At 36.7% G+C, this 14,185-nt stretch overlaps 1 protein-coding gene across 1 annotated transcript; it reads left to right on the forward strand.

Moving 5' to 3' along the window:
• Window positions 1–3,924: 3,924 nt before the first annotated feature.
• Window positions 3,925–14,080, forward strand: LOC112052169 (pancreas transcription factor 1 subunit alpha). Its single transcript, XM_024091260.2, has 6 exons — window positions 3,925–5,412; window positions 5,553–5,728; window positions 8,574–8,679; window positions 9,866–9,986; window positions 10,416–10,506; window positions 10,822–14,080. Exons 1-6 carry the CDS (start codon window positions 5,360–5,362, stop codon window positions 10,938–10,940), a joined length of 666 nt encoding a protein of 221 aa, XP_023947028.1. The 5' UTR covers window positions 3,925–5,359; the 3' UTR covers window positions 10,941–14,080.
• The last annotated feature ends 105 nt before the right edge of the window (window positions 14,081–14,185 follow it).

Raw genomic sequence — 14,185 nt, forward strand, 5'->3', positions numbered from 1 at the left:
AGGAATCTACATGTCCATCTTTACGCTACCTGAATGCGGCTTGGCTCAAAACCTATTAGAAACTGGAAAACAAATTTAGCATTAATACAAGTACTCGTAGGTACGTTAAGCATGCCAACAAATCTTGAGAAATAGTTTTTAACGGTACCTCTACATATGAAAAGTTAATTAACTCCATATGTGATCTAGGGAATCCCTGCGACTCGCTTGATGTCGTCGCCTTGGTCGCTATACTAGCATCATGGGACCCCAACGTCCTTCGGCTCTTTAAACTATGTGCACCGTCCATTGCCACTTAAGCTTCGTGACTCGTTGAGCTATGTCGGTGACTTTGGTTCTGCGGATCTCCTACGGTAGCGACCAAGTCTCGGAACCATCATTGGCGACACGCACTGTTCGAAGACTTTTGTCTTCAGGCACTGAGGAATTTTCGTCCGAAACTCCTCACTGCCTGAATTCCTAGCCAATACAATATAATACAATCTAAGTATATATATAGATTATTCCATGTACTAAGGAATTCCTAGCCAATAGGAATTCCTTAGTACATGGAATAATCATACAATCGTACAAAACTCTAGCATATTTCGTTTCGTTCCAAGAATAAATCCTAGATTAATGGATAATACTCGTATGTGCTCGTCGTAAGTAGCCCATTGTGAGAGCAATTTAAACTCAGGATGATTTTATTGACTCGTGCAGACCTTCAAACGTCTTTCCTTTTTCTATTTCCCAAGATGACTATTCTACTTATCAAGTCCAAGTAAATCTAATGTTATAACTTTCGTAAAAGGGAAATTACTTTCACCATTTCTACCAGTGAAATACATAATATATTAGATACCAATTTAAAAAAAAATATATTTCTATTTTATAAACAGACATCTCATATAGTTTTATGACAGTAGATCAACTCACTCATTTCATATATACAAGTGTCTCACTCACTCGTAGTATTATGGAACAAGACCCTCTTATACCTCATTTTATGGAAGAAGGATAGGCTGAAAATTTGTCTGCCTAAGCTCCTACCATATACAGGGTGCTGGGGAGTATTTCCCATAACTTCAAGGTCTTGAGGAGTCCACTTATAGGAGCCGAACTGCATCACTGATTTTTTTTTAACTAAAAAATAAAAGATTTTTATGTTTTCATAGAAAGTAATTCAAATAATTCTGACTATCCGCAACACACGCCTTTAAAAGGATCCCTGCATTTTAGAACTTTCAAGTTTGGCTACGTCATTTTTTTTTCTTATATGTTTATCGTGGGTTCATTATTATAAGGATGCGTCTAAAGGATACATTTTAATATCTATTTCCAAAATAAATATTATTTACTCCGAAAATTTTGTACACAAATGTTCATTGTACATTTTAATTAAATTTCGGAAGAGTTAGAGTTATGGGAAATACTCTCGAGCATCCTGTATAAATACGGTAGCCAGAGTTTGTGCTGTGGTCGCTTTGGAAGATAGCAGGTGATTGAAGTGATTATCCTACTAATATCGTAAACGCGAAAGTTTGTGATGTGTGAAGGAATGGATTTTTGTTACTCTTTAACACCGAAGCTACTGATTTTTAAAACTAAGATAGATACCCTGGATTAGCACATACGCTACTTTTAATCACGAAATTCATGGTTTTTATGAGATTTTTTCACTTCGAGATTACAGCCTGGATTTACAGAAAGGCTTTTTTTATTCGGCAAAAATCAATGACTCTTAGAAGATTTGTGAAAAGCGATGATAATGTTGTTCGTTATGGACTGTATAATATTTGTTACTGTTTCACGCAAAAACTACTGAATGGATTTGGCTGAAAGTTGAATTTATGGAAATCTTAATTTTGCGTGTATAAAATCGTGGTTATCAGCTAGTTCTGATATTTTCTTTGGCATAATATGAACAATCATGACACCAAATCCAAGGTCCAGTACCAAATACGCGATGAATAGGCTAGTTGACACATTTTTTGAATGGTCTTAAATAGTTCACTGTCGTACTAGATTGAAAAAAAAAATCATATTTCTTGAGACATGAAAATTTTAGTATTTAAACGTGTTTTGACGATACGAGCAAAAGCGCCTGACGGCCATGTTGGTCTATATTTCAACTGTTTCATGACGCCACTATAACGAATCCCTTACAAACGGAGCGTTAATATTTTCTAATAATTACTTTGAATATAGTTTATCAAGTTATCATTGTGACGTCACAGAATGGAGGACAGAGATTTTGACGTATCAAAAATTTTAAAAATACATGATTTTTAAATTAAGTTTTGTAGAAAATACTTAACTTTTATTAATTAATATCGATATATTTCGGACCCTTATTCCATTTACTATGCGAAATTAATATTGTTTATATTCAATTTGATATGAGTCAACTATCCTATTAAGAACCACCTCTGCTATTCCGTTGGTAAAAAAATCAAAACACCTCAATTCAAATTTTATATGAAAACTCGTTGATTCATAAAAGGCTATTTTGGATGTCATAGCAGCCAATATCTGGCATTAACGGCACATTTTTGTTGGCACATTTTTATTCAGACATGTCAACAATGACCGCATGTGACTTTCAGTAAAACATTGGAAGGCTATAATTTTCGTTTAAACTAAAATGAAATTTTGACGAGAAATAACCAATAATAGTCACCCGCACTTTTTTTTTGAGCTAGGGATCTGGAACCTTGTAATATTATTACAAAACTCATATCCAATGTTATTTATATCAACGATTTTTTATCGGAATCGTTCAACTCCTTTCTTTTTTGTTCTTGGTATTTACGATCAATCGTTAGACTATATGCAGGTTAGTTCTGTGCCTTTGGGGCGGTTTCTGACAGGAGAACCATAGCTATGCCGTTAACAACACGTCAGTTTCAGGCGCTTGATTCGCGGCGCTACCACCAGTCAGTTAGCGAGGCAATAGGCATGTCGAGTTGGCCTTTTTTGTGCTTTTTTCAATTATTTCTGATTTCCTTACAGATAGTTGGCATTTCCAGTTATTGATGGACGAGTGCGAGTGAACCAAGGGGTATCGTATTAGTGATAGTCATTAATAGATTATTATGGATCCTTTAGATGTGCTTGCGTTAGATTTACTGCAGGTGCCCCACTAAATGAGCAATTTGTTGTTAAGTCTCAGAATATAAAAGAAGGCAAGGCAGAAAGAAAATCGCCTTATTAAAATATGGCCATATATTTCAATAGTACCTACTTACGAATCAACCTTATATTTGAATACTCTATACACACGTAGGCCTTGCATGAAATTACCTACTGGAGCGAGAGCCTGCAATAGGCATATCTACCTCATTAAACAAAGACTGAAAATTTGTCAGCCTATGCTTCTACCAACCGTACAGATAGCCCAGTGACCATGACCTCTGCCTTTGATGCGAAGGGCGTAGGTTCGAATCCGGTCCGGTGCATGCACCACCGACTTTTCAGTTAAGTGCATTTCAAGAAATTAAAAGTATTTTCCCAATTTTCTACTTGTGTGAAGTCTGCCAATCTGCATTAGGCCCGCGTGGACTAAGGCCTAACCCCTCTCATTCTGAGAGGAGAGTTGTGCTCAGCAGTGAACCGAATATGAGTTGTTAATGACGATGATGATGATGCTCATACCATAAGTAACTGCGGTAGCAGATTATAGAGTTTGGACCGTGGTGGCTTTGAAAATTAGCACATTTCAAAGGTTCCCTCAATTTTCAAAAAGCATAAAGCATACCTATTTATATACTTGGAAGAAGGATAGGAGCATTGGCTTCATTTTTCAACAGACGGAAAAACGAAGAGACGATTATCAATTCGACGCGTACATTTTTTTATTTATGTATGAACACGCGTAACTTTTTACCGAGTGGGTGTATTTGGTCCCATATAAATTTGAAAAAAAATTGTTCCTAGCCTTGCTCCGCCTTCAAACTGATCATTATACGCAATATCAGCTCAACGGTAAGAGCGGTTGGACTCTTTACCAAGGGGTGGTGGTTCGATCCCCGCCCCGTTGGTCTATTGTCGTACCCACTTTTAGCATAGTCTTTCCCGACTAGTTGGAGGGAAATGGGAATATTGGTCATATTATAAAATGTTATTTTTCGTTGGTACGTTTGTTTTTGAAGTCAGTTGATTTTTTTAATACACACGAAGTTTATTCGTGTCTTATATATCAATTAAATCACTCGCAGATGAAAATCACGCAATCGGAAAAAAATGTTACTCACAGCGTTTATGACTATGAGGGAGCTCGGAGCTGGGTTTGTTTTATAGCCTCTGTCAACTACAGACTCCCGCTCTCCGCCAATGGGCGCAAATGGTCGGCATCGATCTGAGGCCTCCCGTCCAAACTTGAAAGACATTCTTGAAGAACGGCGTAAAATAAATTGAGATTAAATTTTTTTTTATTCTCTACAAGTTTGCCTTTGAATTCAATCTCACCTGACGGTAAGTGATGATGCAATCTAAGGTAGAAGCGGGCTTACTTCTTAGGAGTAGGATGAAATCCACACTCCTTTCGGTTTCTACACGACATCGTACCGGAACGCTAAATCGCTTGGCGGTACGTCTTTCGTCGATAAAGTGGTAACTAGCCACGGCCGAAGCCTTCCACCAGCCAGACCTGGACCAATTAAGAAACCTACATGGGCCCAACTGGGAATCGAACCCAGAACCTCCGTCTTGTAAATATACCACGCATATCACTGCGCCACGGAGGCCGTCTATGCCACACCGTTTGAAACTGTATTTGTTAATCTAGGTAAAATCTCCATCAGTACAAACTGTTTTGTCTCAAGTATTTACACAATACTAAAACACAAAAACCTTTTTGTTTGTCTGTTTGTATGTTTGTCCGGGCTCATGTGTGAAACACCTTAATCTATTTCAATAGGACTTTTACTAGAAGATAGAGGAGATTATTGAATAACATTTTATAGCGAAAAACTTCATAGTTCATGCGGGATGTGTGATACACTGAATTTCATCTGCACTACTAGAAATAAAAAAAAACTGATAATCTCTATATATATTAACATTAACATAAATTAACACTTAACTCTCTTTCTCTCATGGCCGTCGAGGTCCATCCCCTAACCGCCCTAATATTTGGTAGCTCCGCCCAATCCACAGGGTTGAATTCAATATTTTCCAAAGTAATCACATCCGGTAAATTTGAACCTTGTCTTCTCGGACTTACAGCCTATGACTCCTCTGACGATGTGAGACAACAAACCCTCAGCTGGATATCGCAAAATGGCCACCCCTTGTAGTATAAAATAATTTCTCTTACCCCTAAACTGTCATTCCACTTTTAAAGTGACAAGTGATAGTACCAAATTGAAAAACAAATATGTCAGGAGCCAGAACTCAGGTGGCAGATTCATCAACCTCACCACCTCTGAGGTATAAAAGTAATTTTCACGTTTTATTTAAAAAGTTTTCCAAAGCATCTGTTTTAATTTAAAATAATATCTAAAAAATTCGTATTATTATAACATCATAGGAACGTGATTTTAAAATGGATTTTATGTGATTGCTTAAAGTGAAAATCGTCGATTGGACTACTCGGGCCTGAAATTCGCATATACCGAAGGTTCCGATGACGAGAGCTCATCGATACCTCCAGATCTACCGTCTTGCGTGTATGCGGCGGCTCGCACCAGACTACAACTTCCTCTAGCGGCCTACGTTCACCAGCACTCCAGGCAATTACATGCAGGTATTTAAATAACCTATTAAATTTCATGTTATTGCTATTTTGAAATACTGACTGAAAACTTTAATTTAATGTCTATAATCATATCTCTGTTAACAAGCCATATGCGGCTCACTGCTGAGCTCGAGTCTCCTCTCAGAATGAGAGGGGTTACGCCAATAGTCTAGCAGGCTGGCCCAATTGGCAGACTTCACACACTAGAGAATTTATAAAATTCTTAGGTGTGCAGGTTTTTTCACAATATTTTTCCTTTACCGTTTGAAACACAAATATTTAATTTCATAAAATGTACATAACTGGAAAGAACATTTTTCCTTAAGCACGATCTCAATGAAAAAAAATCTAAAGCCTGCTACAAGCTAAACTTAATCTACCTGCGAAAACCAGTCCATTGATTTTTAAATGATGCTTGAACAAACAATGATACAAATGTTTTACTAGGTTTTTTGAGGCCTATTGATCTAGCTCTGCGTATTAAATATATTTCGGAGCTATATTAATAAAATAAACTCTAAATATCTCAGAGGATATATCCGTTACTAATGCTACGTTATTCGTAAGGAGCCGTGATAGCCCAGTGGATATGACCTCTGCCTCAAGACAATTTTCTTAATTCTCTGCGTATGTGAAGTCTGTCAATCCGCATTAGGCCAGTGTGGAAGAGTATGGGCCTAACCCCTCTTATTCTGAGAGGAGACTCGAGCTCATCAGTGAGCCGAATATGGGTTGATATGAATGAATGAATTATGCGGTAAAGTTGTAAAAGATTATAACATTTGTGTGTATATCTGTTCGTAATAAACTCGTAAACAAAAGATTTATGATGAATGAATAGATAGATTCATGAGAAAGTACTAGATATATAATTTTACAATACATATTTTGTTAAAAAATTTTGAACTGATGGAATTGTCGGAAAAATTCAGTCCAACTCTGCCGAGATATAACAAAACAATGCATGTTAGGATATTCCGCTATGTCCTACTCGGGTGAAGTCACGGGTGACTACTATATATTTAAATATTTAGTATCTATGTACCAAATAACGAACCTCCGTCAAACCAAACTTCGGATCCCTTGTATTACTGCACGCATGGATTTGTGTGAAATGCTTCGCAATTTCCACTCGCGTTATTAACCTAATGTTATCCTACTATATCAAAAACGCGTAAGTTTGTATGGATGTTTGTTACTCTCTAACGCCGCAACTACAGAACTGATTTGAAAATTGGAATGGAAATAGATTTTACTCTGGATTACCACATAGGCTACTTTATAACCTGAAAAATCCATGGGATGAGGGATTTTTGAAAAACTAAATTCAACTAAAAATCGCGGGCGTCTGCTGGTATAGCATATAGCCTTCCTCAACGGCAATGACGGCCTACGTAACGCAGAGGACCCACGCTTGGGCCGATTAAGGTTTTCTTAATTGGTACAGTCTGGCTGGTGGGAGGCTTCGGCCGTGGCTAGTGAACACCCAACCGGCAATGACGTACCGCATAGCTTGGCAGCTTGATTTATTGTTCCGGTGCGATGTTGTGTAGAAACCGAAAAGTGTGTTGATTTTTATACTCCTATATAAACTAACTAACTAAAGTTTGCTTTGAAAATAAGTACAGATAAAATGTTATCTTTGCTGTATACTAAGCTAAGTAAACAAAATATTTAAGCAACCTACTTAATATGTTATTGCAGTACTTTACAAAGTATCAAGTACAGTAGGTAAAATTAACAGCGGGCCTATTTGATGGTTTTTTAAGCGCGATGAATTTTACTTTTGAATTTTTTATTTTTTTTATTTTTTTACAAGTTAGCGCTTGACTACAATCTCACCTGATGGTAAGTGATGATGCAGTCTAAGATGGAAGCGGGTTAACTTGTTAGGAGGAGGATGAAAATCCACACCCCTTTCGGTACACGGCATCGTGCCGGAACGCTAAATCGCTTGGCGGTACGTCTTTGCCGGTAGGGTGGTAACTAGCCACGGCCGAAGTTTCCCACCAGTCAGACCTGGACAAATTAAGAAAATCTCAGACTGCCCAGTAATATCCACCGCGCATACCACTGCGCCACGGAGGCCGTCAAAATTAATTATAATTTAATTAATTATATCATGTAACTATCGGACGCGCGCGACTTCGTCCATATGAAATTCAGTTTTTTACACATCCAGTGGAAACTATGGATTTTTTGGGGATAAAAAGTGTTTAAAATATATGTTGCCCCATAACCTTCTCTATCTTCCAGTCAAAATCGGTTCACCCTTTCCAAAGATTCGCCCGGACAAACAGAAAGACAGACGGATAAACGAAAAAAAAATGAGCTCGTAGTGGTTAAGTATCGTGTAAATAACTATAAGTACTTGTGAAATCTCAGTTCATTATGAAATCACAGACAGACACCTTAATTTGATTATCATTATTATTATAATTATCAATGGCCCACCGCACAAAGCTCGGTCTAATAGGACAGAATATAACCGGCTTTACCACACTGCTTGTACACTCATTCTGGATCATCTATATTCTGTGGTGTAACTCAAATAAATTACAACCACTGACTGCCAAGAGTATGGCAGAGATATCTCGTAGACATAAGTGTTTTGTCTACTGTTTTTCTTTTTACTTTTTTATGTGACTATTGCTTGGTACTAAATAAATAAAAAAGAAATCCAAAGCCCGACCTTATAGCAACCGAGATTTAGAGTCAACCCACAACTCTGTTTTAAAGCGGGATGGCAGATATTGATATAATTTTTAGGGTTTCGAACGTACGTAGTAGAGAAACGGAACCCTTATAATCCGCCTCACGCACATTTCAAGGTCTGTCTGTTTTTTTCTCAAAGATTCACTCTTGGACACATCCGTGGAGCCCGATTACCAGTGCGGAGGCTCACCGTACCGGGTGCAGCGAGCGGCTGCGAACGTTCGCGAGCGAAGACGAATGCTGAGGTCCGGCCCCAATGGGTATCATTTTTAAATTGCATCTGTGTTTAGTTAAGTAGTCATAACTAAATAAGTTACTAAATAGAAGTGGCAATATAGACCAGGGGCTGTAAGTTATTGAGTGTTCATAATTCGAGAACCGCGTTCTGTTTACAGTTTTGAACTTAGAAAAGCATGCAGATTACATTCTACACATTGCAAGGATGTCCATTGGTCCGTTATTTTGTTACTCTACCCCCTATGTTTCGAGGAAGTCCAATTTTTCATCATGAAATTAAAGCATTGTTTTAAATCTATCATCTTAATACTACTTAAAGGGTCATAAATACTTTTAGTCGCTAAAATAAAAATAGAAGGGTGTGAAATAGGGTTAAACTGTTTATTTAGTTTCCATGGAAAGTCCTTAATTTTTCAAATTTACAAATTATGGACTTGTGTTCAACCTCCTTCGTTGACAGAATGCGGTTCTCAAATTAATCACAGTTAATACCTCATAGCTCCTGATCTAACAGGCTAGGTATATTATATATATAGGTTCCTAAAAGCTGGAATGATGACTTAGGAACAGAAACCTCCAACTTGTTAGTTGGCAAACTGACGTCATTAATTGATACTGAGCACGCAGGCTGCTATTTCGAGCTCTACGAGTATCGTACCTTTCGATGCCATGGTATGAAAGAGAGTGACCTTTTTGATGCGCCGCCATTGGACGACATTTTGTCTTTTATCTTCACGAGACATCTCGTGACGCGCATCTTTTTATGGTCAATGGGCTTGCGGTTGACTACAATCATTCCTGATGGAAAGCAATTACGAGGTCTATTATAGGACGCGCTTGCCTGTAAAGTGCAGGGGAAATCGCGGGCAGTCTGCTGGTATTAGTTATAATTATTATTAGGTAGTAGGTAAGTCATTTCATGAAAGATAGTGCCGAACAAAATTCATTAAAGTTTCATCTGTGTAGTGAGATGAAAAAAATATGTTGTACACGGTGAAAAGTGTATTTAGTTGTCAACTTGAAATACTTCACGACGCTTAGGATTCTGTTTTCGCTTTATTCATGGTTCAATCTTAGAATCCTTCGCTAGCTCGGTATTAATTACGCAACTTTCCACAACAGATACCTATTACGAGTATGGCTAAAATACTATTAAGACTCTACTAAAATGTGTGTATGATGTTCTGTCTTTAGCAGTATAAACTCGGCGTTCGACGAATTGCGTGTTCACGTGCCGACTTTCCCCTACGAAAAACGGCTCAGCAAGATAGACACTTTACGGCTCGCGATCGCGTACATAGCGCTACTAAGAGAGGTAAAACTTTCATCATAAACAACCTATATTCGGCTCACTGTTGAGCACAGTCTCCTCTCAGACGCGTTAAGCCAATAGTCCACCACGCTGGCCCAATGCGTATTGGCAGACTTCACACAGAGAATTAAGAAAACTCAGAGGTATACAGGTTTCCTCACGAAATTTGAGACACGTGATTACATTTTTTTTTATTCATCACAAATTAGCCCTTGACTACAATCTCACCTGATGGTTAGTGATGATGCAATCCAAGATGGAAGCGGGCTTACTTGTTAGGAGGAGGATGAAAATCCACACCCCTTTCGGTTTCTACACGAGATTCTCTCAAGAGCCAAAATGTTGCTTCGAATGGATTAAGGTGTAACTGTAGTCTTAAACTTATGTGTCGTCTATGTGCATAGTAATTGACCAGAAATAACTATAATACAGGTATTAGATGCAGAGTACGATCCCCTGACGTACGTGGAGAAGTGTCTTCGAGGGGAAATCAAAGCCGATAGAGCTCATTGGAACACAAGTGGTAATTATTTAAATAAAGAACAGACATACAGTCCAACATAGAGTCCCTTTAAAGTTGGTTAAAAACTTACTAATCCGACCATTGAATTAAATTTAACGGACGTTAAAAAAACGTTCAAATACAACAAATGCATTCCCAAGTATATGTTCACACGACAGAGTTTTTAAAACATGACGTTTTTTAGAGCAATGTTGGATTTTCAATTTTGCGTTGGAAATAGACCTTTATTTAACTTCATTTATTTGAACATTATTTTAACGTCCGTTAAAAAAACTCTCGTGCGAATGAAGGCTAAAACTACATTAATTTTCGTAGATTTGACAGCACGGCTATCCTGGATCAACTGGCAAAATCTTGGAGTAAATCCACAAAGAAGGAGCGTCCTCACTTCGCTTGCTCTCAGCTCCGACAATCTACAGTATCCACATAATTAACTTAACATTTACTATAAGTTGTTGTCTCGCTATATTTACCCAATTACGGTAGTTGCAATGTAAGCATTTTCGTAGGATGTTCGTATATACTGTATATGTATAACGCGGTTAGGATGCGAAAAGGTGTTCTATAAATGGCTCTCATAGTATGTGACTCAACTAGAGCTACATGGATCGTTTATAACTGACGTAATATTAATACCTTGAGATGTGTATAGAGTTGAATATCATATAGCAATGATTAGATTTCGAATTAATAGGTATAGTTTGTATACATAGAAAAGTTGATCTTCCGTAGTGGTATTTGTAATAGTAGTTGAGCTGTAGGTAGGTTTTTTTGTTGATCTCTATATTGTAGATATAATTTACAGTAGGCTAACGAGTTACGCTATGCGTTAGTACAAAAATATCATTACGTAGTAAGGTAAAAGTAGTAAGGGAATAGATACTTAAGTTATTAAGAACTTTGACTTTTAAGGACACGTTCAAAGTGAGGCTAAGCGAACGCACAACTAATAATGTAAGTCAATACAACTTATCGTGTGTTGGTCGCGATTTGCATATCATGCCGATTGCGACCAAACACACGATCAGTTTTATCAGACGTTAAGTCGTTAGCGCTACAGGCATGTGGGCTTATCGGATGGTGAATGGCTAGCATAATACGCTAAAATTTCGCCGCCGGTATTACGTCTGATATTCAGTTAATTTTCTTTCTACAAACGCTAACGAAAACTAAGTTGATAACATGACCTATCGATAACGAATGTTTTTACACATTTTTGAAGTAAAATTTTAATTAAGAAGCTTTTTTAAAAGCGTTAATAATATCATGATGTGATTTTTAAGAACTTTTTTGTTTGGACAGTGTTCAGCCATCCAGTATTAAATTTATCTTATTATCTGGAACAACTGCAATGATTTCCATGCTGTTGTTTTTTTTTTCAAATGCTAATAAGCATAAACAAATGAGAAAAATGATTATAAGCTTTATACCGTGGCATCTGATAACGGGAAATAATCTTGAGCGCTCGTTCCTTATCAACTTTATCTTGATCTGCTTGTGACAATGCATGAAAAACTGTTTTGTTTTATAGATTAGCGTTAACAGAGTTGCAAAATATTTTTACTTGTTCCATTAATATTTTCTTATTGCCTCTACTATTTTTACGCCACCTCTTTGGTTAATTTTTTCGCGCTGTCAATTATTGATTTTTAAAAAAATACTATTTGTTTGTTGTGCGTTTAATTGGTACCCTTAGTTGGTAGCATTATCACTCACAATTAAAGTATATCTTACTACTACAAAATACAGTCTAACATTGCTAGCTAACATTTAAAAACATCTCAATATCTTAAAACAATATAAAACAAACGGTTTTGAAAAATCATTCACCGTGACTGCGACTAGAAGTGCAACGAAGTAGATAATATATTCTAAACATTTAACATGTATTTTTGTGCGAGCCTCTAATATGTAATATAATATCTAACCTATGTTCTTCCAAATATATACCCAAACTGGTTGGGTTTGAACTTTGAAGATATTAACAAGGTACAATATTCGAGCATAAAAATAGTTTCTACATACTCGTATAATTATAAGTTGTAATTTTTATAATATATATATCATTAGGAAGTACATTTTAGGAATAATGAATGGAGTACATTTTTATATTAAATCTATAATAAACAATATGCTAAAATTAATAAACTTCGAAATAAATTAGGTATTTACTTCAAGATTTTCTTTCTATATAATTAATTTACTTCGAAGTTATATTAATTAACAAAAACAGAATTAATTGCATCATTTGTTCTACCATAATATAACATAAGACGAGTACGAACACTGTTGATTGCAAGGCGTACTTATCACGTTCTTAGTTTTATCTTGTCAAAATGTGCAATATAGTTTTTAAGTTAATTATATTTTTAACAAAATCAAGCAACGATTAGATAAAATTAAGAAAAAAGTAGTGACTTTTTTCTTAATTTTATTTAATCTAATCGTAACGAAACTTCTATTTCGAAATATTGACGAGATGAGCTAAAATAAAAACGAAAATATGAATCTTTCCAGTCTAAAAACGAACTACGAAGTCTCTAAGCCGACAGATATTATATAACCATTATTTTAGTGTCACTGTGTGAATATAATTGTTATTAACCTTCAGTAAATTCCACGGCAATAAGTTTCGCTTCAAGCATCATTTTTGTGATATTAACAATTAATTTTTTTGCATTGAGACAGGTTGTAATTTCTAGAAACTTCTAAAACTGTCTACAAAAACCATAAACGATCGAACCTTAAGGTTATATTCACACGGCATTGTCTAGCATGCTTTTTTCAGTATACGTCTAAATGAATATATTGTGAACTTTATTAATCTTTAAGCGAACGATTCTATGAACAAAGAATATGCCACTATTTCCTCGTTAAGACGTATACTTACTATAAAAAACTGCCCCAGTACGGTTTTAAGTACACTTTCAAGAATAGAAATTTGACTAGAGACTGGATTACATTTATCAGCATTTATTCTTTGTCCATCTTAACAAAATTTGATATCATAAACGTACCTACATGCTAAAATGTTCATCCTCATTTATAAATTTGTGCACTTCCAAATAATTATGATTCAAGCTAAAGGTCGTAGCTCATTCGACCCACCCGGAACCCGACCCGCACTGCCTCGCCTCGAGTGGATGGTATACTTCGTATAGATTTGTAGGAGAATGCGCTCATTACATCAAGTCCGTACCAACACGAATTGCCTCGATCGCGAGGTGTCCATTCGCGCGGACTGGGAGTGGACCGCTCGATGATAGCTCGCTGTTGACATGCTTGCCTCGCGTGAACGGCGAGTTAACAACGCGTGGTTCACTGATGGTCCTCTGTCGACTCTCGGAAATTCGTTGACCACGCGAGATTCACTAGTGGACAACGCGGCGTCCACCCGTGGTCCACCTGTCGACAAGTGGACGCCTAGTGAAGAGGCGTTGTCAATCGGATCCCGGGTGTGTCAAGCTACCGTAGTGACCCGAAATAACAACGCTGCAATTCATTACCTATATTTTGAAATTTGAATTCAATTTAGTCAGTTCAATAAAGAGTAGGTAATAAAATAACAAAAAAATACTGTTTTATTCTAATGCTTCACCCTTTAAGTCTTCTTCCATTGCTGTTTTTCGTTTAGTCAAACTAAAGACAACGTAGCCAATTATTTTTTTGAAGTGTATAT

The sequence above is a fragment of the Bicyclus anynana genome, chromosome Z (genome assembly GCF_947172395.1).
Source record: "Bicyclus anynana chromosome Z, ilBicAnyn1.1, whole genome shotgun sequence".
Lineage (NCBI taxonomy): Eukaryota > Metazoa > Arthropoda > Insecta > Lepidoptera > Nymphalidae > Bicyclus > Bicyclus anynana.

Bases quoted from the DNA above. Each gene is read 5' to 3' on its own strand.
- LOC112052169 (XM_024091260.2), top strand. From the start codon at position 5,360: ATGTCAGGAGCCAGAACTCAGGTGGCAGATTCATCAACCTCACCACCT. The intron at 5,413-5,552 runs GTATAAAAGTAA...GATTGCTTAAAG, and splicing joins TCAACCTCACCACCTCTGAG to TGAAAATCGTCGATTGGACT. The intron at 9,987-10,415 runs GTAAAACTTTCA...ACTATAATACAG, and splicing joins ACATAGCGCTACTAAGAGAG to GTATTAGATGCAGAGTACGA.